General features: G+C 44.1%; 2 protein-coding genes across 4 annotated transcripts in view; both read left to right on the top strand.

Annotated features, from left to right (window-relative positions):
- Nucleotides 1-27,763, top strand: part of LOC115463418 (oocyte zinc finger protein XlCOF6-like) — a 1,170,818-nt gene that overhangs the window by 426,613 nt on the left and 716,442 nt on the right. The gene's annotated exons all lie outside the window — the stretch shown is intronic.
- LOC115459994 (oocyte zinc finger protein XlCOF6-like) lies at nt 650-27,431 on the top strand. The gene is made up of 6 exons (XM_030189858.1): nt 650-752; nt 1,459-1,569; nt 13,940-15,764; nt 15,828-15,968; nt 16,305-16,667; nt 27,425-27,431. The coding sequence occupies exons 1-6, from the start codon at nt 650-652 to the stop codon at nt 27,429-27,431; spliced, it is 2,550 nt and encodes an 849-aa protein (XP_030045718.1).

The following is a 27,763-nucleotide window of genomic DNA, read 5'->3' as shown; positions in this document are numbered from 1 at the left end:
ATCCAAACCCTTGATCCACAAAAGTTTTTCATAGCATTTTTAAAATATTGTTTCCTAATAGCATTAAGATCTTGTTCAAAGACCAATGATATTAATAGAGTTTGTCGCTGAGATATATCTGAAAATGATTGTTCCAATAGTGCTGAGATATCTTGTAAATCCTGATCGCTGGTCTGAGGATTGGTCTGAGATCGAGCTTGTTTCGTATCCCCCTCTTTATTTTTAGACGTAGGGATATAATAAATTTTGTTAACTGGAGGTATCAAAGTGGGGGAATATTGTAAATTTTCAATCAAGTATTTTCTAAAAAGTTTCATCGAGCTCAGGCCATTTATTACCGGAAAAGTTAATATCCTTAGGTTCAAGCGTTTGTTAAAGTTTTCAATTTGTTCAATTTTCCTCAATATCACCGTTTTATCTTTAATCAAAGCGGCATTAACCGATTTCAGCGACACAACTTCTGATTGAATCGAGTCAATTTTAGTTGTAGTATCAGTTTTCAGATTTTCCATAGTTTCAGTTAAAGTATTAACTTTACTTACAAGAGATGAGGTCTCCTGGGCTGTATGTGCGACTGTTTTAGTCAAATCTTGAATAGCTCTCCAGATTAGTTCCAGCGTAACCACCTGGGGAGCCTGAATCTCCAACGATGATTCCTCTGCCCTCGTTGAGTGGGGGCCGCCATAAACCGATCCGTCGCTCTCGCCTTCCAAGGCAACTGGATCTGACCCTTTCTCACGCCGAGAAGCTGGGCAAGGTGGGTGATTAACCTCCGGTGGCGAAAGTGATGTTTCCGTTACCAAGTGAGCCGACGCTCCTTCATCGACGCCCACAGCGGTCTGCTGCATTCCGGCTTGTTGTGAAAGATTTGTTGTGAATCGGTCGAGTGTTATCTGGACCGGCGAAGAGGTACGAACCGATGGCGGTAGGTTCTTTACCACTCCTTTCCTCTTAGAGTGCGGCATTTTAGAAGATAAACAGAAGAAATATGTTATATCCAGAGATACTCGAACGCTCACAAACAAAATAGAGTCGCCATCTTGGAAACGCCCCCCTATGCTGCCCACAAAAATTTTCTTTATGAACATTTGTATCTGTGAGGTTGTATATATATGGACAAGCGTGTATTTTATTGAAGTGTCACTAATAAAAATGTTGTAAAATAAAAAGATTTAAAAAAAAAAAAACAACTTCATAATATTAAGGGATTTTATAGTGTGCAGCTTGTTGAAAAATAGGCTTTGCCAATTTTAAATAATTTTAGCCCCCCTCTCTTTCTTAAGTGATAAACATTTTTATAATCAATAACTTGTGACTTGTTCCACCACCAGAGTATAATAACCCCCAGATCCCTTTGTTCTGTGATGGGTGGCAGTAATAGGTCCGTTATGTGCTTCTCCCTTCAGAACATCTGCTGTCTATTTTACAAATGCTATTCTTTTTTATTCCTGGAAACAGGCTATGAAAAGAGAAGTCCTGGTATATTATCAAGGATTAAACAAGAGGAAGAGACATACGTCTGGGATCCCCAGGAGAAAAGAGAGAGAGAAGTTAGTCTCTTAGACACAGGTGAGTAATAATACTGTACAGAGTAAGAGGAGGTATTGCAGAATACAGGTGACACAGTCCACACAAACCGAGTGGGAAAATAACTTTAACTGCAGCTGACACTAAATACTGGAAATATTATACAGAGTTGAAAAAGAGACCTCAGACACCTGTGCTTTTTTAGGCTGTTATATGGGCAAATTCATTCCAGCTGAAAAAACCCACTGCCTCAACCTTTCATCACAATACAATAACTACAATCCCACATCCATAAACACCCCAGACCACACCCTCCCTATCTCTGACAGCTTAAAAATACTCGGTGTTATAATCTTCCGCAACCTTACTCTTGAGAGCCAAGTAAACTCCACAACAAGGAAAATGTTCCATTCAGTGTGGAAACTTAAACGCCTAAAACCTTTCTTCCCGAGGGAAACATTTTGTAAACTAATACAATCAATGGTACTAAGCCATGCAGATTACCGCAACGGAATCTACGCTGGATGTAAAGAACAACTCACAAAGAAACTCCAGACCGCCCAGAACACAGCAGCCAGGCTGATATTCAGTAAAACACGATTCCAAAGCGCTAAACCCCTCCGAGAAAATCTGCACTGGCTCCCAATTACGTTTCAACAATTTTTATTGATGATGCAACAGATTAAACCACCAATAAACTCAAGTTACAAGAAATTGAAAGCAAAAGCATCTGAATAAGAGCAGAGTAATAATCTCATCATCAAAGTTTTAACCTTTTTCTCCTCACCCTACTCAATCCCATAACCCCCCCTTCAAGATTTGATGTTCATGTCCAATTACTGGAAACACTTTCCTTGAGCAAACATAAGGTTGGGTGATCCAAGTAACCGATACTATACAAGAAAAGGCATGATAATCCCCCATACATGCCCCCCCCCCCCATGCCAGCAAACAACCTTACTGGTGTAGACCTCCCTCCCCTATATTATGTTTCAACAGTTTTTTATTGAAGACAATGAGAGTATACACAGAAGTATTTATATCCAATACGTACCTACAATATAAACCAAATAATCACCAGACAAGTATCATCGTCATAAATTTTTGTTTAACAGTATCTCCATTACCCATTTCTTCTTTTTCCTCCCCCTCCACTCCTACACTAAATTTATGCTTGCCAGAAAATATAACAAACAAACCTCCTCCCCAACCCCTCCCCCCTTCCCCCTGCACTGACTCCCAATTAAAGAATGCATTACCTTCAAAATTTGCACCCTGATCCACGAAATTATTTATGGTGCAGTCCCAGGATACATGATAGACGTTATAGATCTACCAAACAGAAACACAACTGGATCATCTCGAACATATCTAAACCTCCATTACCCAAACTGCAAAGGACTCATACAAAGCAACCTATTTTTATTTTTGTTTCATTTGTACCCCAAGCTTTCACACTCATGGCAAGCTCAATGCGGCTTACATGGGGCAATGGAAGTTTAAGTGACTTGCCCAGAGTCACAAGGAGCTGCCTGTGCCTGAAGTGGGAATTGAACTCAGTTCCTCAGTTCCCCAGGACTAAAGTCCACCACCCTAACCACTAGGCCACTCCTCCTGCTCTATGCATCCAGCTTCTCCTATATAAGCACACAACTGTGGAACACACTGCCAAAAGCAGTGAAAACAATCTACGACCACCTAGACTTCAGGAAATCATTAAAAACTTACCTGTTCAAAAGGACCTAGCCTACTGACCCTACATAGATGTTGACACTCTGAAACACAGCAAACCCAACGATCGTATTGGACATTATATAGCCTTCCCTCTCTTTGACCCCTTTTGTGACTGAATCAAATGTACTTTTAGTCGACCACAATATCACCTTGTACTTTTCTCTACCGGTCTTGGCAAACGGCTTACGGTACTATGTAAGCCAGATAGAGCCTGCAAATAGGTGGGAAAATGTGGGATATAAATGTAACAAACGCAAAAAAGGGGAAAACCCCGCTCTAGTTTGTAAACACAACAAAGATATACACTGCGGGTCTACTCTTACAGAGTGTGGGGTGTAAAACAATGAATGGAAGGAGGGAAGAGACCTCAGACAGGTGAAATTACAGCACATTGCTGACGGTCCTCATATTAGAGAATCACCATAAATCAATCATCGGTCTCAGCCCAACCTCCTCCCTTAAGAAGTATGCTAAATCCACTTTGTGCCAAAAAACTTAAAGGAAATCAAGTACAAAACCACTTAGCTCAATGCAGCATCGGAAATGGGGTTCCCCGCCCAACGGACCGGTTTTGCCGGAGGGGCTTCTTCAGGGGAAAAAGAACGCCCAATTCAACCACACTGCTAAAGCGGCAATCATGTAACAAAAAAATAAAGTAAATAAATACAACAATTACAGCACAGTACTGACTTCAATCATCGGTCTCAAAATGTCCTAACAACCCAATTTTAAAATTTTCTAAGTTATTTATTTGTTGCATTTGTATCCCACATTTTCCCACCTATTTGCAGGCTCAATGTGGCTTACAATGTTCCGTTATGGCATTCGCCATTCCAGAGTAGAAGATAACAATTGGTGTTGCATAGAGAACAAGGATGACATAATAGAATTAAGCAAACAGATATAGGCAGAAATTAGTTCAGAATATAAGGTGAAGTGGTGATGTGTTACATTTACAATTATTGATTGTTGTGGTATGCCTTGTTGAAGAGAGAGGTCTTCAGAGATTTACGAAAGTTAATTAGTTCGTAAATTGTTTTTAGGTTAAGCGGCAGTGCATTCCACAACTGCGTACTCATGTAGGAAAAGCTGGACGCATGAGTTAATCTGTATTTTAGACCTTTACAGCTGGGAAAGTGAAGATTAAGGAATGTGCGAGACGATCTTTTAGTGTTCCTGGGTGGCAAGTCAACCAGGTCTAGCATTTAGGCCGGGGCATCTCTGAGACTGATTTTATGAACTAGTGCATACCTTGAACGCGATACGTTCTTTAAGTGGAAGCCAGTGTAACTTTTTCCAAATATAAGTCTGGCTGTAGTGTTCTGGGCTGTTTGAAGTTTCTTGATGATTTGCTCTTTACAACCAGCGTAAAGTGCATTGCAGTGATCTAGGTGACTCAGCACCATTGACTGTACCAGATTGCGAAAGATGTTCCTTGGGAAGAAAGGTCTTACTCTTAAATTTCCACATCGAATGGAACATCTTCTTAGTTGTATTTTCACATGACTTTCAAGTGTAAGATTTCGATCAATGGTAACTCCAAGAATTTTCAGAGTGTCTGAAACAGGAAGGGAGAAGTTTGGTGTGGTTATGGTGGTGAATTTGCTTGTGTTATGTTGTGAAGTAAGTATAAGATATTGTGTTTTTTCTGCGTTAAGTTTCAATTGAAATGCATCTGCCCATGAATGCATGATTTGGAAGCTTTGGTTGATGTCATTGGTGATTTCCTTTAAATCATGTTTGAATGGGATGTAGATCATGACGTCATCTGCGTATATGTATGGATTGAGGTTTTGATTGGACAGTAACCTGGCCAAGGGTGTCATCATTAGGTTGAAGAGGGTCGGCGAGAGGGGAGATCCTTGAGGGACTCCACATTCAGGTATCCATGGGGCTGATGTAGTCGAGTTAGATATCACTTGGTATGATCTTGTGGTCAGGAAGCCTCTAAACCAATTAGGAACGTTACCTCCAACTCCGAAGTATTCTAGAGTGTGTAGTAATATTCCATGGTCAACCATGTCGAAAGCACTGGACATATAGTAACATAGTAACATAGTAGATGACGGCAGAAAAAGACCTGCATGGTCCATCCAGTCTGCCCAAGACAAACTCATATGTGTATACCTTACCTTGAATTGAATTTGTACCTGTCCTTTTCAGGGCACAGACCACATAAGTGCCCAGCAGTATTTCCCGCCTCCCAACCACCAGTCCCGCCTCCCAGCACCGGCTCTGGTACAGACCGTATAAGTCTGCCCTCCCCTATCCTCGCTTCCCAACCACCACCCCCTCTTTCCCCCACCTGCTCCGCCACCCAATTTCAGCTAAGCTTCTGAGGATCCATTCCTTCTGCACAGGATTTCTCTATGCATATCCCACGCATGTTTGAACTCCGTTACTGTTTTCATCTCCACCACCTCCCGCGGGAGGGCATTCCAAGCGTTCACCACCCTCTCTGTGAAAAAATACTTCCTGACATCTTTCCTGAGTCTGCCCCCCTTCAATCTCATTTCATGTCCTCTCGTTCTACCGCCTTCCCATCTCCGGAAAAGATTCGTTTGCGGATTTATACCATTCAAATATTTGAACGTCTGTATCATATCACCCCTGTTCCTCCTTTCCTCCAGGGTGTACACTGTACATGTTCAGGTCAGCAAGCCTCTCTTCATACGTCTTGGAACGTAAATCCCATACCATCCTCGTAGCTTTTCTTTGCACCGCTTCCATTTTTTTAACATCCTTCGCAAGATACGGCCTCCAAAACTGAACACAATACTCCAGGTGGGGCCTCACCAACGTCTTATACAGGGGCATTAAAACCTCCTTTCTTCTGCTGGTCACTCCTCTCTCTATACAGCCTAGCAACCTTCTAGCTACGGCCACCGCCTTGTCGCACTGTTTCGTCGCCTTCAGGTCCTCAGATACTATCACCCCAAGATCCCTGTCCCCGTCCGTGCCTATCAGACTCTCCCCGCCTAACACATACGTCTCCCTTGGATTTCTACTCCCTAAGTGCATCACTTTGCATTTCTTCGCATTGAATTTTAATTGCCAAACGTTAGACCATTCTTCTAGCTTCTTCAGATCTTTTTTCATGTTTTCCAGTCCCTCCGGGGTGTCCACTCTGTTGGAAATCTTGGTGTCATCCGCAAAAAGGCAAACTTTACCTTGTAACCCTTCGGCTATGTCACTCACAAATATATTGAACAGAATCGGCCCCAGCACCGATCCCTGAGGCACTCCACTACTCACCTTTCCTTCCTCCGAGCGAACTCCATTCACCACCACCCTCTGGCGTCTGTCCGTCAACCAGTTCCTAATCCAGTTCACCACTTCGGGTCCTATCTTCAGGCCGTCTAGTTTATTTAAGAGCCTCCTGTGGGGAACCGTGTCAAAAGCCTTGCTGAAATCTAAGTAGATGACGTCCATAGCACGTCCTTGATTTAATTCTCCCGTCACCCAGTCAAAGAATTCAATGAGATTCGTTTGGCACGATTTCCCTTTGGTGAAACCATGTTGTCTCGGATCTTGCAACTTATTGGCTTCCAGGAAATTCACTATCCTTTCCTTCAGCATGGCTTCCATTACTTTTCCAATAACCGAAGTGAGGCTTACCGGCCTGTAGTTTCCAGCTTCTTCCCTATCCCCACTTTTGTGAAGAGGGACCACCTCCGCCATTCTCCAATCCCTCGGAACCTCTCCCGTCTCCAAGGATTTATTAAACAAGTCTTTAAGAGGACCCGCCAGAACCTCTCTGAGCTCCCTCAGTATTCTGGGGTGGATCCCGTCCGGCCCCATGGCTTTGTCCACCTTTAGCTTTCCAAGTTGTTGATACACACTCTCTTCCGTGAACGGCGCTCTATCCACCTCATTCTCAGGTGTACTTTTGCCAGTCCCTCTCGGTCCTTCCCCAGGGTTTTCTTCAGTGAAAACAGAACAAAAGTATCTATTTAGCAAATTGGCTTTTTCTTCATCATTTTCTACATAGCGTTTTGTTGTATCTTTTAGTCTCACAATTCCCTTTATAGTCTTTCTCCTTTCACTAATATACCTGAAGAAGTTTTTGTCTCCCCTCCTTACATTTCTAGCCATATGTTCTTCCGCTTGCGCCTTCGCCAGACGTACCTCTCTCTTGGCTTCTTTCAGTTTCATCCGGTATTCCTCCCCGTGTTCTTCCTCTTGAGATTTTCTATATTTCTGGAACGCTAACTCTTTAATCTTTATTTTCTCAGCCACTTGCTTTGAGAACCATATCGGTTTCCTTTTTCTCTTGCTTTTATTTACTCTCCTTACATAAAGGTCTGTGGCCCTGTTTATTACTTCTTTTAGCCTGGACCACTGTCCTTCCACTTCTCGTACGTCCTCCCAGCCCATCAGCTCCTTCCTCAGGTATTTTTCCATTTTGTTAAAGTCAGCTCGCTTGAAATCCAGGACTTTGAGTTTAGAGTGGCCGCCATCCACATGAGCCGTTACATCAAAACAAACTGTTTGATGGTCACTGTTTCCCAGGTGTGCAGCCACTCGGACATTTGACACACTATCCCCATTCGTGAGCACCAGATCTAACGTGGCTCTGTCCCTCGTGGGTTCGTTCACCATTTGTCTGAGCAGAGCACTTTGGAAAGCATCCACAATCTCTCTACTTCTTTCCGATTTTGCAGACGGAACCTTCCAATCTACATCCGGCAGATTAAAATCTCCTAACAACAGCACCTCTCTTTTCTTCCCCAACTTTTGAATATCAGCGATCAGATCTTTATCCAGTTCCTCCAATTGTGTCGGGGGTCTGTAGACAACACCCACGTGGACCAAGGTTTTATCCTCTCTTGTTAAGGTGATTCATATCGCTTCTTCCTTTCCCCACTTCCCTGTTATTTCAGTTGCTGCGATATCATTTCTCAGATACAGAGCTACTCCTCCACCTTTACGTCCCTCTCTATCCTTCCTAAAAAGATTATAGCCTGGTATGTTTACATCCCGGTCATGGGATCCATTGAGCCATGTCTCTGTGACTGCAACTATGTCCAAGTCATTCTCCAACATCAGGGCTTGAAGGTCATGAATTTTATTGCTTATACTGTGAGCATTTGTGGTCATTGCTTTCCAATTACATTTCCTAGTATGTGTTTTGGGTTTAGTGATTTGTGAGTGTCTTTTCTCTTTGGGAACCTTCTCCTCTTTTTGTTCCCTCTTCCTTGCTTTTTCTTTTTCTTCTGCCTCAATTTTAGTTTCAGGAACATCACAGTGCTGTAGTGGATCAAAAGAATTTTGTAGTGGCAACACTTGTGTGGGCGGATGTTTCTGTGTGACATGACGAATTCTGCCTGAGCCTACTGTGAACCATCTGTTCCTTTGTGGTTTTATTCTCTGAGGCAGTGGTGAGAAGTTATGATTCTGTACAGTCCTATAAGTTGCTTTAATTGCATCTAATTCTTGCATTACTTTATATAGCTCTTGTTTTAAAGTAGATAGCTGAAGGCAGATAGGACAAGCTTTAAGTTTCCAGATGACATGTCGAATTGTAGGAGAAATATGTTGTTGCCAGTTGCGATAGCTTGTTTAAATTTAGTTAGGAGAGTAACTAGTACTGTTTCGGTGCTATGATTAGACTGAAATCCTGATTGGGAGTCGTGAAGTATTGAAAATTTATTTAAGTAGTTGGTGAGCTGCTTGGTCACCATACCTTCCGTTAGTTTGGTTATCAGAGGGATAGATGCTACTGGGCGATAGTTGGTTAAGTCACTTGTACCTTTCTTTGCGTCTTTAGGTTTAGGGGTGAGTAGAATATTTCCTTTATCTTTTGGGAAGAGTCCATTTTTTAATATATAGTTCAAATGTTTCGTGAGGTCTGATATGTGTTGTTGAGGGGTGAACTTTATAAAGTTATTTGGGCATATGTCTAGTTTGCAGTGGGACTTGGCAAACGTTTTGAGCGCTTGGGAGATGGTATCATCCGAGAGTGTGTCAAAGTTAGTCCAGGTTCTGTCAACTGGGTATTCACCAGGGATTGGGTCTAGACAATCAAGGAGTTTTACGTGATCGAAGGTATTGACGGGTATCGTGAGTCGTAATTTTACAATTTTCTCTTTGAAGTATTTCGCAAGATTGTCTGCTGTTGGTATTACTACTACTACTACTACTTAACATTTCTAAAGCGCTGCTAGGGTTACGCAGCGCTGTACAATTTAACATAAAAGGACAGGCCCTGCTCAAAGAGCTTACAATCTAAAGGACAAGTGAGTAGACGATACGATGGGGGCAGTCAATTTGGGGCAGTCTGGATTCACTGAACGGTAAGGGTTAGGTGCCGAACGCAGCATTGAAGAGGTGGGCTTTAAGCAAAGACTTGAAGACGGGCAGGAAGGGGGCTTGGCGTAAGGGCTCAGGAAGGTTGTTCCAAGCATAGGGTGAGGCGAGGCAGAATGAGCGGAGCCTGGAGTTGGCGGTGGTGGAGAAGGGTACTGAGAGGAGGGATTTATCCTGTGAACGGAGGTTACGGGTGGGAACGTAAGGGGAGATGAGGGTAGAAAGATAGTGAGGGGCAGCAGACTGAGTGCATTTGTAGGTAAGAAGGAGAAGCTTGAATTGAATGCGGTATCTGATCGGAAGCCAGTGAAGTGACCTGAGAAGAGGGGTGATATGAGTATATCGGTTCTGGCGGAATATAAGACGTGCAGCGGAGTTCTGAACAGATTGAAGGGGGGATAGATGGCTAAGTGGGAGTCCGGTGAGGAGTAAGTTGCAGTAGTCAAGTCGGGAGGTAATGAGAGCGTGGACGAGAGTTCGGGTGGTGTGTTCAGAGAGGAAAGGGCGAATTTTGCTGATGTTGAAGAGGAAGAAGCGACAGGTCTTGGCTATCTGCTGGATGTGTGCCGAGAAGGAGAGGGAGGAGTCAAAGATGACTCTGAGGTTGCAGGCAGATGAGACGGGGAGGATGAGGGTGTTATCCACTGAGATAGAAAGTGGAGGAAGAGGAGAAGTGGGTTTTGGTGGAAAGACGATGAGCTCAGTCTTGGACATGCTGTTAGAAGTAACCGGTGTAGTATTTAGTTTTTTCAGTTATTCACTAAACCAAATTTAGGGCCTTACAAATATATACAGTGGTGGAAATAAGTATTTGATCCCTTGCTGATTTTGTAAGTTTGCCCACTGACAAAGACATGAGCAGCCCATAATTGAAGGGTAGGTTATTGGTAACAGTGAGAGATAGCACATCACAAATTAAATCCGGAAAATCACATTGTGGAAAGTATATGAATTTATTTGCATTCTGCAGAGGGAAATAAGTATTTGATCCCCCACCAACCAGTAAGAGATCTGGCCCCTACAGACCAGGTAGATGCTCCAAATCAACTCGTTACCTGCATGACAGACAGCTGTCGGCAATGGTCACCTGTATGAAAGACACCTGTCCACAGACTCAGTGAATCAGTCAGACTCTAACCTCTACAAAATGGCCAAGAGCAAGGAGCTGTCTAAGGATGTCAGGGACAAGATCATACACCTGCACAAGGCTGGAATGGGCTACAAAACCATCAGTAAGACGCTGGGCGAGAAGGAGACAACTGTTGGTGCCATAGTAAGAAAATGGAAGAAGTACAAAATGACTGTCAATCGACAAAGATCTGGGGCTCCACGCAAAATCTCACCTCGTGGGGTATCCTTGATCATGAGGAAGGTTAGAAATCAGCCTACAACTACAAGGGGGGAACTTGTCAATGATCTCAAGGCAGCTGGGACCACTGTCACCACGAAAACCATTGGTAACACATTACGACATAACGGATTGCAATCCTGCAGTGCCCGCAAGGTCCCCCTGCTCCGGAAGGCACATGTGACGGCCCGTCTGAAGTTTGCCAGTGAACACCTGGATGATGCCGAGAGTGATTGGGAGAAGGTGCTGTGGTCAGATGAGACAAAAATTGAGCTCTTTGGCATGAACTCAACTCGCCGTGTTTGGAGGAAGAGAAATGCTGCCTATGACCCAAAGAACACCGTCCCCACTGTCAAGCATGGAGGTGGAAATGTTATGTTTTGGGGGTGTTTCTCTGCTAAGGGCACAGGACTACTTCACCGCATCAATGGGAGAATGGATGGGGCCATGTACCGTACAATTCTGAGTGACAACCTCCTTCCCTCCGCCAGGGCCTTAAAAATGGGTCGTGGCTGGGTCTTCCAGCACGACAATGACCCAAAACATACAGCCAAGGCAACAAAGGAGTGGCTCAGGAAGAAGCACATTAGGGTCATGGAGTGGCCTAGCCAGTCACCAGACCTTAATCCCATTGAAAACTTATGGAGGGAGCTGAAGCTGCGAGTTGCCAAGCGACAGCCCAGAACTCTTAATGATTTAGAGATGATCTGCAAAGAGGAGTGGACCAAAATTCCTCCTGACATGTGTGCAAACCTCATCATCAACTACAGAAGACGTCTGACCGCTGTGCTTGCCAACAAGGGTTTTGCCACCAAGTATTAGGTCTTGTTTGCCAGAGGGATTAAATACTTATTTCCCTCTGCAGAATGCAAATAAATTCATATACTTTCCACAATGTGATTTTCCGGATTTAATTTGTGATGTGCTATCTCTCACTGTTACCAATAACCTACCCTTCAATTATGGGCTGCTCATGTCTTTGTCAGTGGGCAAACTTACAAAATCAGCAAGGGATCAAATACTTATTTCCACCACTGTATTTTTGTCATTAAGAGCTACATGGAGGTGCAAGCACTATCAGAGGAGCAGGGAAGTTTCCCTGCTATTACCGATCCAGTGAAACTTGGCGTTCCCGGCGGAGAGCAACTCAACCACATTTCAGAGATGGGCCTCCTCCGGGATACTCTGTTTATATCTTGTGATATCAGAGCAAGGAGTCATTAAACCATTTGAGGAACTGTGTGATGAATATGGGTTGGGAAGCCAGGACGTATTTGCATACTATCAGATTCACCACTACGTCAAATCTCTTCCCCTAGCCGCATTAACACAGGAGTCTTGGGACGAGCTCAATGAACTGCTGGGCTTAGATGCACAACTGCGGGTACCATTGAGTTATTTTCACAGAATCTTAAGAGACTCATTCCAAGAACTCGATCTCTCTCTGGCGACCCAGGCTTGGAATCAAGAATTACGCGCCGGCCTCCAGCCAGAACAAATTGCGATGTGCCTCCGGTCTATTTACAGTCTGACAGAGAATGTGGCATGGTGTGAAATTCAGTACAAATTTCTGCTGAGACTGCACATCTCCCCCCACAGAGCATTTCGGGCCGCCCTCCGAGAAATGGACTCTTGCCCGAAGTGCGGGAACAGTAATGCCAACCTGGGCCACATGTATTGGAACTGCCCTAGAATTCAAGTCTTTTGGGGGTCACTTTGTATTCATGTCTCACAAATTTGGTCATGCCGTTGGCGCCCATCTCTGGAACAGTTATTTGACCTATTTAGGACACTGCGACCAATGCCAGTGGGATACAAGGCATTCTTGAAGAGATCTACTTTAATGGCAAAACGAACAATTCTGCAGTTGTGGCTGGACACAGAAAGCCCAAGTGTGGCACACTGGAGGTCGGCTATGATCCATTGCTGCTCATTAGAAAAGAAAGGGATTGTGGACCTGGCCTCAAAGAGAGGCGATATGTTTTGCAAAACCTGGTCTCCGTTCTGGGATTCTCTCACCCCAGTTGCAAGGAGCAAGATTTTGAACTGTTAGAATTATAAAAGGGTTAGATAAGGGTTGAGGGGGTGGGGGGAGGTGGGAAGAGGGAGGGGAGTAGAGGGGGGGAAGGGGGGAGTGGGAGAAGAATTGTATATGAAAAATGTCACTCGGAATGATTTTAATTGTAACACTTATTTTGAAATTGTAATGTGATAATTGTTCTGGATGCAAATAAACAAGAATTGGAAAAAAATAACAAAGCAATCAGGCAATAGAGCAATTAGACAAAGTAATCAGGCAAGGTAATCAGGCAAAGTAACAAATAGCAATTTGTTACGAGAGGGAGAAAGAGAGAGACCACTGTGATAAAGAGTCATTCAGTTGATCATCTCACCCCTCTGACTAGATATAATACAACAGTGCCTAGTGGATTGGGCATCAATCCCCCTCCCAACTTGCAATTTCAGCTGATTTATGTCTTACTTTATTGTTGACATAAAATGGAAAAACACTGTCTGAATGTTATGGAATACAGAAGTCCAAGGTTTCTTTCACAGGAGGTTATAGTGCTATTTCGTTACAGGAATTTCCCTAGGACCCAGGTCTTATCATAGTGTTATCTAAAATCTCAACACGTCTTCGCCTTCAAACCTTGTGAAGTAGAATCGGTGGCACCAATACTCTGTCAGGGGAGGGGGAAGAGTGCTCTTAACAGTCAGCATGACCTAGAATTAGAAATTGCTGCTATAAGGCTCTGGCTACACAGAATGCTGATACAGAGCTTTTAGCCAGAAAGATGCAGCTGTCAGGCTTCTTAAGTTTGAGCCTTTAGACATTCAGTTCATGGGTCATAATCTGACTTGTCAGTGTCAGAAAAGAGCAAATCAATTCAACTTTTTCACATTCCTGCCAGTTTTGGTGTGTCGTCTGCACTGGCCCAGAAAATTCTCTTCCTTGATCAGTAGTAGCTTTCCGTAGAAGTAATACGTAATTAATGTCTTTTTTTTTCCATATCCCAACAGTTAATGAGGCTGAACAGGAGGAGCTCAAGCGAGAGCAGAATCAAGAAGAATCTGTTATACAAACGGAAGGAAATGACGATTGGAATATTTCTCAAAGGATGGAGAGGAGACACCCGAGGAATCATCAGCAGGAGCTGGAGAAGGAGGAGAGAGACCAAGCCGGAGAAACACCTTGTGGAATTACTGAGTGTGAGAGAAGTGACAAGGAACTCACAAACATCCCTGAGCACCAGAGACACTTGAGAACAAAGAGTCCCTTCCACAATAGTAACAGTGATCCAGAACCTTCTAAACTCCCCCAGGAAGAGAGGAAAGGGAACAAACCCTCTGAGTGTGACAACTGTGGAATAATCTTCAATCGGATTGAGCATTTCTTATTGGATAAGAGATCCGATAGTAGGGAGAGATCTTTTTCATGTTCTCAGTGTGAAAAGACTTTCAAACAGAACATAAATTTGAAATTAAACCAGAGAATTGATGCTGAACTTAAGTCATTTTCATGTAACAAATGTAGCAAAAGTTTTTGTCATCGGAAATTATTAATTACACACCAAAGAACACACACTGGAAACATGAAGCACATCAGAAAGAGACTCTTTCCTTGTACTGAGTGTAATAAGAGTTTCACTACTTCATCATATCTGAAAGCGCACAAAATCATCCACAGCAGAAAGAAAACCTTTCCATGTACTGAGTGTGGTCAAACTTTCAGTTTGTTCTCAATTCTGAAAAGGCACCAAATAATTCACAGTGGACAGAAACCATTTACATGTACTGAATGTGGTAAAAGTTTCAGTGATCAGTCAGAGCTGAAAATGCATCAAATGACCCACAGTAGAAAGAATCCTTTTACATGCGCTGAGTGTAATAAAACTTTCACTTCATCATCATACCTGAAAATTCATCAACTGATCCACAGTGGAAAGAAACCTTTTACATGCTCTGAGTGTAATAAAAGTTTTACTCAGTCATCACACCTGAAAACTCATCAAATGATTCACAGTGGAAAGAAACCTTTTACATGCTCTGAGTGTAATAAAACTTTCACTTCATCATCATACCTGAAAATTCATCAACTGATCCACGGTGGAAAGAAACCTTTTACATGCTCTGAGTGTAATAAAAGTTTTTCTCAGTCATCACACCTGAAAGCTCATCAAATGATCCACAGTGGAAAGAAACCTTTTACATGCTCTGAGTGTAATAAAAGTTTTACTCAGTCATCACGCTTAAAACTTCATCAAATGATCCACAGTGGAAAGAAACCTTTTACATGCTCTGAGTGTAATAAAAGTTTCACTTGTTCATCACGCTTAAAACTTCATCAAATGATCCACAGTGGAAAGAAACCTTTTACATGCTCTGAGTGTAATAAAAGATTTACTCAGTCAGGAAACCTGAAAACTCATCAAATGATTCACAGTGGAAAGAAACCTTTTACATGCTCTGAGTGTAATAAAAGTTTCACTTGTTCGTCACACTTAAAACTTCATCAAATGAGCCACAGTGGAAAGAAACCTTTTACATGCTCTGAGTGTAATAAAAGCTTTAGTTCTTCTTCATACCTGAAAACTCATCAAATGATCCACAGTGGAAAGAAACCTTTTACATGCTCTGAGTGTAATAAAAGCTTTAGTTGTTCTTCATACCTGAAAACTCATCAAATGATCCACAGTGGAAAGAAACCTTTTACATGCACTGATTGTAATAAAGGTTTCAATTGTTCATCACGCTTGAAACGTCACCAAATGAGCCACAGTGGAAAGAAACCTTTTACATGCTCTGAGTGTAATAAAAGCTTTAGTTCTTCTTCATACCTGAAAACTCATCAAATGATCCACAGTGGAAAGAAACCGTTTACATGCTCTGAGTGTAATAAAAGCTTTAGTTGTTCTTCATACCTGAAAACTCATCAAATGATCCACAGTGGAAAGAAACCTTTTACATGCTCTGAGTGTAATAAAGGTTTCACTTGTTCATCACACTTGAAAGCTCATCAAATGTTCCACAGTGGAAAGAAACCTTTTACATGCTCTGAGTGTAATAAAAGTTTTACTCAGTCATCACACCTGAAAACTCATCAAATGATTCACAGTGGAAAGAAACCTTTTACATGTACTCAGTGTAATAAAAGATTTTCTCAGTCACCACACCTGAAAAGTCATCAAATGATTCACAGTGGAAAGAAACCTTTTACATGTACTGAGTGTAATAAAAGTTTCGCCAGGTCATCAACCTTGAAAAAACATCAACTGATCCACAGTGGAAAGAAACCTTTTATGTGCCCTGAGTGTAATAAAAGCTTTAGTTTTTCTTCATGCCTGAAAACTCATCAAATGAGCCACAGTGGAAAGAAACCTTTTACATGCTCTGAGTGTAATAAAAGCTTTAGTTCTTCTTCATACCTGAAAACTCATCAAATGATTCACAGTGGAAAGAAACCTTTTATATGCTCTGAGTGTAATAAAGGTTTCACTTGTTCATCAAACTTGAAAAAACATCAACTGATCCACAGTGGAAAGAAACCCTTTACATGTACTGAGTGTAATAAAAGTTTTACTCGGTCATCATACCTGAAAACTCATCAAATGAGCCATAGTGGAAAGAAACCTTTTACATGTACTGAGTGTAATAAAAGCTTTAGTTCTTCATACCTGAAAACTCATCAAATGAGCCATAGTGGAAAGAAACCTTTTACATGTACTGAGTGTAATAAAAGTTTTACTCGGTCATCACAGCTGAAAACTCATCAAATGATTCACAGTGGAAAGAAACCTTTTACGTGCTCTGAGTGTAATAAAGGTTATACTCGTTCGTCATACCTGAAGAGCCACCTAACAATCCACAATGATAAAAAACCTTTTCCATGTGGTAAAGGTTCCAGTGAGCTGTCGCAGCTGAAGAGGCATCAAATCATTCACAGTGGTTTTTCATGTACTGAGTGTAATAAAAGTTTCATCAGTTCATCAAATCTGAAAATTCACCAACACATTCACAGCGGAATTAAACCTTTTACATGTATTGAATGCAGTAAATGTTTCATTCAGCAGTCACATTTGAAAAGGCATCAAATGATCCACAGTGGAATAAAACCTTTTACATGCTCTGAGTGTAGTAAAAGTTTCACTTGTTCATCATACTTGAAAAAACATCAACTGATCCACAGTGGAAAGAAACCTTTTACATGTACTGAGTGTAATAAAAGCTTTGGTTCTTCTTCATACCTGAAAACTCATCAAATGATTCACAGTGGAAAGAAACCTTTTACGTACACTGAGTGAATAAAAGTTCCGCCAGTTCATCAAATCTGAAAATTCACCAAAACATTCACAGCAGAATTAAACCTTTTACATGTATTGAATATGGTAAACGTTTCATTCAGCAGTCATCTTTGAAAAGTCATCAAATTATCCACAGTGGAATGAAACCTTTTACTTGCACTGAGTGTAATGAAAGTTTCAGTCGTTCCTCATCTCTGAAAATCCACCAAATAACCCACAGCAGGAAGAAACCTTTTACATCATAGCTAAAAATATATCAAATAACGCAGAGTGGAAAGAACCCTTTTATATTATACTAAGTGTGGTTAAAGGTTCATTTGGTCCTCGGAGCAGAAGAGACACCCAGTAATACGCAGTGTAAAGAAATGTTTTACGTACGTTGAGTGTATTGAAAATGTCACTTGTCATCATTTCTGAAAATCCACCAAAGATTCCACAGCGGCTATTAATCAGCAATATCCACACTGGCCTCTTAAAGACCTTGGAAAACTGGTTGTATGAATGAGGAAACTCCTCAATGCCCATGAGATCATTTATAAGAATCATTGTAGGCTTAGACTGTACATTTCTGAGCTCTGAAGTAGGAATGGGTCTCAGAGAAATAGATTATATCTATTGAGCTACTATCATAGGTCTCCAGGCTTATAAGGACAGATAGATAGAGTAACAGGAGTTAGATAATGAATAAGGAGAACAATTTAAAGAAAGTTGCATGTGGAGTTAGAAAGGTACATGAAAATGATCTCAGCTAGGGTAGGAGTGGATAAGCCAAGTCCTGCTACAGTTCTGTATTTGCAGTTGGTGGTAATCATCGTGTGGGTAAGACTAGTTAGTTGCTTCTTTCATTAAAGGCTTGGAAAAAGAGCTAAGCTTTTGCCTACTTCCTGAAGTAGTGATTCTTTTTATTTTACATTTTTATTGAGCTTTTAAATGTAATAACAAAGAAACCTTTGCTACAGAATTTGTTTTGAAACTCAAGCAGATAAGACTAACAAAGCAGGAATTAACAAATTGATATTCAAGAGATTAATATTTCTTAATATCCAAGTTCCTCAAAAAAAGGAGGAAAAAGGATACAGAACATGAGAGATGATGTCAGTAAACAACAAGAAAAATCATAAATGAAAACGTTATTTAGAAAGGCTACAATATAATTTAACCCTGTTGGCTAGATCTATGAACAATAACACAAAACTCCCATCATTCAGGAGGCTTCGGTACTACAGTAACTTCTTTCTTAGTATCTGGAAACAATTTCAGTTGTTTAGGGTGCCAAAATCTATACATCTGTCCATTCAACCTGGTAGGAAGCCTGGTGTTATAAAGATGGAATAGACTGAAATTAAATGGAAGTAAACATGGAATCACTAGGAAAAAAAGGCCCGTTTCTGTCACAAATGAAACTGGCGCTAGCAAGGTTTTCCTCAGAGTGTGTTTGTTTTACAGACTGTGTGTGAGAGTGAGTGTGTGATAGAGAGAGAGTGAATATGTGAGTGTGTGTGACAGAGAGAGTGAGACTGGGTGCGAGAGTGTGTGTGAGAATGAGAGTGTGTGCCAGGGGCCCTCCCTCCCTCCCAGTTCCAGGGTGGCCCCACCCCCTCCCTCCCTCCCAGTTTCAGGGTCACCCCCCCCCCTCCAAGTTCTAGGGGCCGCCCCCTCCCACCCACCCAGTTCCAGGGTCGTTGCCACCCCCCTCCCCCCCTCCTGCCATCCTGCGATGTTTAGCTGCAAAATTAGGGAGCTGTGTAGTGTAATAAAACGCACCTGCAACGTTGTGAAGCTGACTCCGTGGCTTCACTGAAGGGAAGGGTTCGTCAGTCTGTCACCATCTCTCTCGGCCCCACCCTCGCGCCTCTGATAGGTCCGCCACCCTCATCATCACGTTTTGACGCGAGGGCTGGTCCGAGAGAGATGGTGACAGACTGTCGAATCTGACGAACCTTACGAACCCTTCACTTCAGTGAAGCCACGGAGTCAGCTTCAGAACGTTAGAGGTGCTTTTTATTATAGTAGAGACATTTTCACCTCATTCTTTTGTAAATGGATTATTCTGTTTTGAGCATGTTTCAGGGACAAGTGGTTTATAAGTCAAAATAATAAAAATATTTTCTGTCAAAGAGATCTCTCGTTTGTGGAATTATAACTAAATGGGCTATAAGCCCCTAATGCAGTCCATTGGTTTTCTTATATTTTGTTCTTGTGATGGCTTCTACTGTGCCCAAACTGGAAATACAGTGAGACAGAATATTAGAATTCAGTAACGTTCAAAACTTTTTTTTAATGATGACTCCACTAGCCAAGACCCTAGCCACCCAAGGCCTCAACCCATTTATCTATGCTGATGACGTTACATTATACATCCCATACAAACATGACCTGGCGGAAATCACCAACGAAATCAAGCTAAGCTTAAACATCATGGACTCATGGTCAAATGCATTCCAACTAAAACTCAACACAGAAAAAACACACTGTCTCCTCATCTCATCCCAACACAATACATACAAACCCACAAACATTAACACCCCAGGATACACCCTCCCTGTCTCAGACAACCTGAAAATTCTCGGATTAACAATCGACCGTAACCTATCACTAGAGACCCAAGCGAAATCCACCATAAAGAAAATGCTTTTCTCAATGTGGAAACTCAAACGTGTAAAACCATTCTTCCCGAGGGAAATTGGTCCTGAGGAACTGAGTTCAATCCCCACTTCAGGCACAGGCAGCTCCTTGTGACTCTGGGCAAGTCACGTAACCCTCCATTGCCCCATGTAAGCCGCATTGAGCCTGCCATGAGTGGGAAAGCGCGGGGTACAAATGTAACAAAGAAATATATTTCGTAACCAGGTACAGTCCATGGTACTAAGCCACACAGATTACTGTAATGGAATCTATGCGGGATGCAAGGATCAAATCATAAAGAAACTTCAGACTGCCCAAAACACAGCAGCCAGGCTTATATTTGGAAAAACACGTTTTGACAGCGCCAAACCACTCAGAGAAAAATTGCACTGGCTACCAATCAAAGAACGCATCACTTTCAAAATCTGCTCGACTGTTCATAAAATTATTTATAGCGAGGCACCGGGATACATGACAGACCTCATCGACCTGCCAACCAAAAACACCACAAAATCTGCACGATCATATGTAAACCTCCATTACCCAAGCAGCAAAGTACTGAAATACAAATCCACCTATGCAACCAGCTTTTCCTACCTAAGCACACAACTGTGGAACGCATTGCCAAAAGCAGTAAAAACTACGCTCGACCAGTGGCGTAGGAAGGGGGGGTGGGGCGGTCCGCCCCGGGTGCACGCTGCTGGGGGGGGGGTGTCGACTTCGCTGGTTCACTGCTTTCTCTGACCCGGAACAGGTTACTTCCTGTTCCGGGGCAGAGAGAGCAGGGAACCAGCGGAGCCGACGCAGCTCCCAGCGACGACGTGCACTCAGGGCGGAGCGCCAGTGGTAAGAACGCTCTGAGGGGTGTGCGTGCGCCGAGGGGGGCTGCACCCGGGGGGGGGTGCGCAGCGGCGACCTGCCCCGGGTGTCAGCCGCCCTCGCTACGCCACTGCGCTCGACCACCTATATTTTTGGAAAGCACAAAAGACAGACCTGTTCAGAGAAGCATACCCCACTGACCCAACATAAAAATACCTGGTCACTTGTGACACAATGTAACCAAAGACTGAAACGGACATTACCTGACTCTTCTTCCCCCTTTCCCTCTCTAAGTTCCCCCCAACTGTACCTACCATACATGTACCTGATTCTACCACAATATCACTTTGTATTCATTCATACCATGTATTTGTTCAGACCGTAATCGGCTAACGCCGTTCCATATCATCATGCTGATCAATCCATAGACTGGTGGGTTGTGTCCATCTACCAGCAGGTGGAGATAGAGAGCAATCCTTTTGCCTCCCTATATGTGGTCATGTGCTGCCGGAAACTCCTCAGTATGTTCTCTATCTCAGCAGGTGGTGGTCACACCCAGCAGCAGCTCTGGCTAGGTCTCCAAGCCTAATTTTTAGGTTTTGTTGAGTACCTGGGGTTGAGGGCTCTTCTTGAGCAAGTGCAAACCTGGTGGCGCCAGGTCCCTCCTTTTCTCCCCCCTCCCGCTGGCTCCGTTAAAAAAAAAAAAAAAAAAATTTTTGGACGTCCTTAAAGGCGTTTATTTCGACGTTTATTTAAACGTTTATTGCAGCTACTCACTGGGACACCAGGTCGTTACAGCTCGGAGCGAGAAGCAGGTAATTTTTACCTTTTTATAGCGGGCAGGGGGTTCCCCGATCGATCTCCACGTGGCCTATGGCGTCGGAGGGCGAGGGCGCGAAGAATCGCTCCCCGGACCGCGTGTGCACTTCTAGCGGGGATGCGGGGGTCTTAAAGTCTGATTCGCCCTTGTTGGGTGTCAGTTCGGAGGCCGGTCAGTGTCCCGGGTCTTCCTCCGGTGCGGCGGTTTTTCCCGCCATAAACGCCCATCCCACGCTGCTCGCCTCCGCCATCTTGGCCGGCCACTCTGCTCGGACGGCTTCTTCTTGGGCCGCCCTTGAGCTGGGAGACGTTAATGCTATGGCCGCCCTTGATTTGGGCGACGGCAAAAAAGCGGCTAAAGTTAAGCGCCGTTCTTCCCGTGCGGCTCCGCGGAGTGTCGCACCAGACGCCATCTTGGATGCACAGCATGTTTCTCCCCCGCTCTTGCGAGCGCCGGTTGAGGGTGCGTCTAGGGCTGTGGCCCAGGCTGCTGAAGTGCACAGTCTGGGGGGTTTCTCCCCCGAGTTTATTTTGCTGCTGCATCAGGCCTTCCTTATGCAAAACGCTGCCCCTTCTCCCTTGTCCGATAAAGGGGTTGAGGCCCCCGGAAGTAAACGCCCTCGGGTGGATTCCCAGGCCTTAGAGGACTCTGTTTCCTCTGATGTAGATGAGGGCAGCGTATCTGAGTTCTCCCAACGGTCCTTTGGGGATTCCTTGGAGGAGACGGATTCCCGCTCGGATGGAGCGGATGACCCCTCTGCAGCGCGGATCTTTCGCTCAGAGGATTTGCCCAACCTGTTAGTGCAGGCCATGAGCATTTTGAAGATTTCCTCTCCGGAGGACGTCTCTCCCTCAGCCCCTGTTGGCTCCGCCATTATGCTGGGGACGAAGCGCCCGCCTAGAACCTTCCACGTGCATGATGCCATGCACACCTTAATTTTGGCTCAATGGGATGTCCCGGAAGCGAGCCTCAAAGTGGCTAGGGCTATGTCCCGCCTCTATCCTTTGCCTGAAAGTGAATGAGAGGCCTTTCTTTGGCCTACCGTGGATTCTTTAATCACTGCGGTGACTAAGAAAACGGCGTTGCCGGTGGAAGGTGGCACGGCCCTAAAGGACGCCCAAGACAGAAGATTGGAGGCGGCCTTAAGGTCGTCCTTCGAGGCGGCTGCCTTAAGTTTGCAGGCCTCAGTTTGCGGCTCCTATGTGGCCAGGGCGTGCCTGACGATTGTGCAGCGGGCTTCCCCCTCGGATCCTTCCTTGAGGGCTGATTGGCCGGCCCTGGAATCAGGCTTGGCTTATTTGGCAGACTTACTGTATGATGTCTTGAGAGCCTCGGCTAAAGGTATGGCTCAGACAGTCTCTGCGCGGCGGTGGCTTTGGCTGAAACATTGGTCTGCGGACCACGCCTCTAAGTCCCGCCTGGCTAAGTTGCCTTTTATGTTTAAATCATTTTTATTAGCAATAACAGAAACAACATATGTTCTTTCAGAATGTACAATAATTAGCAGTCATTATACCACTAGATCCACATATTTCCATTATACATTTTCCATGAAACCATATTATAATCCCTTAGCCCCTATGTAACCATCTAACTTCCCTACCCTTCCTTAACTACCCACCCACCCATCCCTCCCTACCCCTATTCCTCAAGTTCTGGAATATACTCAGTTAGTCTAAAGCTACTAGTATTAGAAGTTCAGCAAATGACTCCTAGAAGCAGGGGGTAATGTCTCTATGAATGGACTCCATCTCTTTAAGAATTGTTGCAAGTCTGGCTCGGATTTACCCTGACACATCTGTCTTTCCAAACGCATCAAAGTCACCATTTGTATTCTCCACTTCTGCGCTGAGGGACCATCAGGAGAGAGCCAATCTGCAAGAATAGTTGCCTTTGCTATAACTGTAGCACGTTTTATAAAGGCTACGCATCCCCCTGGGACTGGGGGGCTCAGTTCAGGTTTACCAAACAACAGCAACGGAGAATAGCGCCAGACTATGGCCCACAGTTTAGAGATCTGTTCCATAATACTCTTCCAGAATTTCTCCACCTGTGCACAGCGCCAGAACATATGTCCCAGAGTCGCTCCCAGTCTCCCACATTTGGGGCATGCCCCATCCGAGGAAGCTCCCATATGGAACGCTCGCCGTGGAGGGATATGGAGTCTAAGAGCAAAGCGATAACCCAGTGTGCCAACAGCGGAGAAGTTCGATGCATGGTCAGGACATGATTTTTGAACACTTCGGGCGTAACAGCTACGTTCAGATCTTTCTCCCATTCCCCAGCATATTTTGCATATTCCAGCTCTAACTTATGATCTTTAATATGTCTGTGGTGGTATTTCAAAGGCACCCTCTGTTGGGAGTTAAGTGAAAACACCTCTGCTACTTCCACTTGGACATCTTCTGCCAGGTCTTCCCATTCCAGGCTAGACACATAGTGTTTTAATTGCCAGTAGTGAAAGTAGTCCCTCGGAGTTAACAGTTTTAACCTTTGAAGTTCTGTGAAGGCTTTTAGTCTCCCTTCCTCTGTGAGTATCTGCTGAAGGTAAATTATTCCTTGTCCTTCCCAGCGCTTGAATATAGCATATAAGTCTCCAGGTGGGAAGTCCGGGTTCCCCCTCAGTGGTAAGTACGGAGTAGTTTTATGGGAGAAGTGATGCATTTTACAAATCCACTTCCATGTTTTTTGCGCAGTTTGTAAGATGTTAGTGAACTTCAAAACAGGGGAAGTTCCTCTATCCAAGCCATGCAGGCCACTGCTAAAGTGAAGGGGGTTAAGTAAGTTTTTCTCCATTTGGGTTGCCGAGAAATCCATAGTATTGCAGAACCAGTCATTAATATGTCTCATTGCACATGCTACCGTCATATGCCGCATGCTTAGCAAACCCATTCCCCCATACTCCTTTGGTACAGTGGGGGAAATAAGTATTTGATCCCTTGCTGATTTTGTAAGTTTGCCCACTGACAAAGACATGAGCAGCCCATAATTGAAGGGTAGGTTATTGGTAACAGTGAGAGATAGCACATCACAAATTAAATCCGGAAAATCACATTGTGGAAAGTATATGAATTTATTTGCATTCTGCAGAGGGAAATAAGTATTTGATCCCCCACCAACCAGTAAGAGATCTGGCCCCTACAGACCAGGTAGATGCTCCAAATCAACTCGTTACCTGCATGACAGACAGCTGTCGGCAATGGTCACCTGTATGAAAGACACCTGTCCACAGACTCAGTGAATCAGTCAGACTCTAACCTCTACAAAATGGCCAAGAGCAAGGAGCTGTCTAAGGATGTCAGGGACAAGATCATACACCTGCACAAGGCTGGAATGGGCTACAAAACCATCAGTAAGACGCTGGGCGAGAAGGAGACAACTGTTGGTGCCATAGTAAGAAAATGGAAGAAGTACAAAATGACTGTCAATCGACAAAGATCTGGGGCTCCACGCAAAATCTCACCTCGTGGGGTATCCTTGATCATGAGGAAGGTTAGAAATCAGCCTACAACTACAAGGGGGGAACTTGTCAATGATCTCAAGGCAGCTGGGACCACTGTCACCACGAAAACCATTGGTAACACATTACGACATAACGGATTGCAATCCTGCAGTGCCCGCAAGGTCCCCCTGCTCCGGAAGGCACATGTGACGGCCCGTCTGAAGTTTGCCAGTGAACACCTGGATGATGCCGAGAGTGATTGGGAGAAGGTGCTGTGGTCAGATGAGACAAAAATTGAGCTCTTTGGCATGAACTCAACTCGCCGTGTTTGGAGGAAGAGAAATGCTGCCTATGACCCAAAGAACACCGTCCCCACTGTCAAGCATGGAGGTGGAAATGTTATGTTTTGGGGGTGTTTCTCTGCTAAGGGCACAGGACTACTTCACCGCATCAATGGGAGAATGGATGGGGCCATGTACCGTACAATTCTGAGTGACAACCTCCTTCCCTCCGCCAGGGCCTTAAAAATGGGTCGTGGCTGGGTCTTCCAGCACGACAATGACCCAAAACATACAGCCAAGGCAACAAAGGAGTGGCTCAGGAAGAAGCACATTAGGGTCATGGAGTGGCCTAGCCAGTCACCAGACCTTAATCCCATTGAAAACTTATGGAGGGAGCTGAAGCTGCGAGTTGCCAAGCGACAGCCCAGAACTCTTAATGATTTAGAGATGATCTGCAAAGAGGAGTGGACCAAAATTCCTCCTGACATGTGTGCAAACCTCATCATCAACTACAGAAGACGTCTGACCGCTGTGCTTGCCAACAAGGGTTTTGCCACCAAGTATTAGGTCTTGTTTGCCAGAGGGATTAAATACTTATTTCCCTCTGCAGAATGCAAATAAATTCATATACTTTCCACAATGTGATTTTCCGGATTTAATTTGTGATGTGCTATCTCTCACTGTTACCAATAACCTACCCTTCAATTATGGGCTGCTCATGTCTTTGTCAGTGGGCAAACTTACAAAATCAGCAAGGGATCAAATACTTATTTCCCCCACTGTATCTGCATCACTTCCAATGGCAATCGTGGTCTTTTCCCCTGCCATAAGTATTTTCGTAATATTACATTCAGTTGCTTCTCATCTTTATTAGAGAGATACAATGGCAAAACCTGGAAAACATACAGCCAGCGTGGGACTATCATCATGTTGTACAGCGCTATGCGTCCCATGAGAGAGAGAGGTAGCCCCTGCCATTGACCCAGCCTTATTGCCGTTTCAGACATCAGCTTTTGAATGTTCAAGCCATAAAGCTGGGACATGTCACTCGGGATCTGCACCCCCAGGTACTTGATGGCTCCCTCTGCTCTGCGTAATGGGAACTCAAACCCCTCCATGCCACCTGGTCCAGATTGAATGTGCATGATACGGGATTTCTCAAGGTTAACTTTAAATCCCGAGAGCGTACCGAAATGAGAGACCCTATCTATCAGCACATTAAGGGACGCAGCCGGTCTAGTGGTCATTATCAGTAAGTCATCTGGAAACGCTAAAGCTTTCACCGTCTCTCCCCCTACCTCCACTCCAGCTATCTCCTTTTCCCTTTTTAGACTCCTTAACAGGGGTTCTATCGAGAGAAGAAACAGGGCCGGAGACAATGGACAGCCCTGTCTCGTGCCCCTCGCTATGGGGAATTGGGTTGTTCTTGAGCCATTAATCAGTACTGCAGCTGTGGGGTCCGAGTACAGAGATTGAATCGCCTGGTACGCCCATCCCTTAACACCCATATGTTGTAACACTGCGAACATGTACTCCCATCCCACTCTGTCGAACGCCTTCTCGGCGTCCAGACTCACCAATATAGCCTCTTTATCTGTACAACAGCAATGGCCCATTGCCAACAAAAGACGCCTCACATTTACTACAGCATGTCTGTTGCGTACAAAGCCCACTTGTTCTGTGTCTATTAAAATCGGCATCAATCTCTGTACTCTGTTTGCTAGAAGCTTGGCCAGGATTTTGGTATCTACGTTGATTAGTGATATGGGCCTATAAGAATCTGCCTGAATTTCCTTTCTTCCTGGCTTCAAAAGTAACGTAATTAATGCTTCATTAGCATAAGCTGGAAATTCTCCAAGTTCCACCACCTCCTCAAAGTATGATAGCAGCGGCCCTATTACTGACTGACCTAGTATCTGGTAAAACTCACTTGAGAACCCATCGGGCCCCGGAGCTGAGTGGGTGGGAAGGGCCTTAATTGTCTCCTGCATTTCCCTCCCGGATATTGGTTTATTAAGCTCGTCTAGCTCTGCCTCGCCTAGCCTGGCCAGGCCTGCACGCTCTAAATATTGATTAATGGAACTCGTGGATTGGGGCAATGGCGCCGAATACAAATCCTGGTAGAAGTCTTGGAATACCTTCGCTACTTTTTCTTTTTGATTTTGAATATGGCCCTCTTTGTCTTTAACTGCCATGATTGCTCTATTTCCTCCCCAGGTTTTAATTGTTCGTGCCAACATGGCCCCTGCCTTATTCCCAAAGCGCTGTAGCCGATATTTCCTATATACTAGCACCCTTGAAGCTCTTTCGTGAAGGAGGGTGTTCAATGCTATTCGTGCTGACTGCATTTGTTCTTTAAAGTAAGAGTTAGGATTGCTAATATACCTGCGTTTTGCTTTTTGGAATCTTTTTTCTAGATTGGTAATCGCCCCAGTAATTCGTCGCTCCCGCTTAGCTGTGTAGGCTATGATTGCCCCTCTTAAAACTGCTTTAGCTGCTTGCCAGAACAGGGATGGCTGATTTTTGTGGGCTGCATTAAACTTCACATACTCCTCC

The sequence above is a fragment of the Microcaecilia unicolor genome, chromosome 1 (genome assembly GCF_901765095.1).
Source record: "Microcaecilia unicolor chromosome 1, aMicUni1.1, whole genome shotgun sequence".
Lineage (NCBI taxonomy): Eukaryota > Metazoa > Chordata > Amphibia > Gymnophiona > Siphonopidae > Microcaecilia > Microcaecilia unicolor.
Note: the sequence above shows the minus strand (reverse complement) of the source record. Positions and strands in the feature narration are given on the sequence as shown.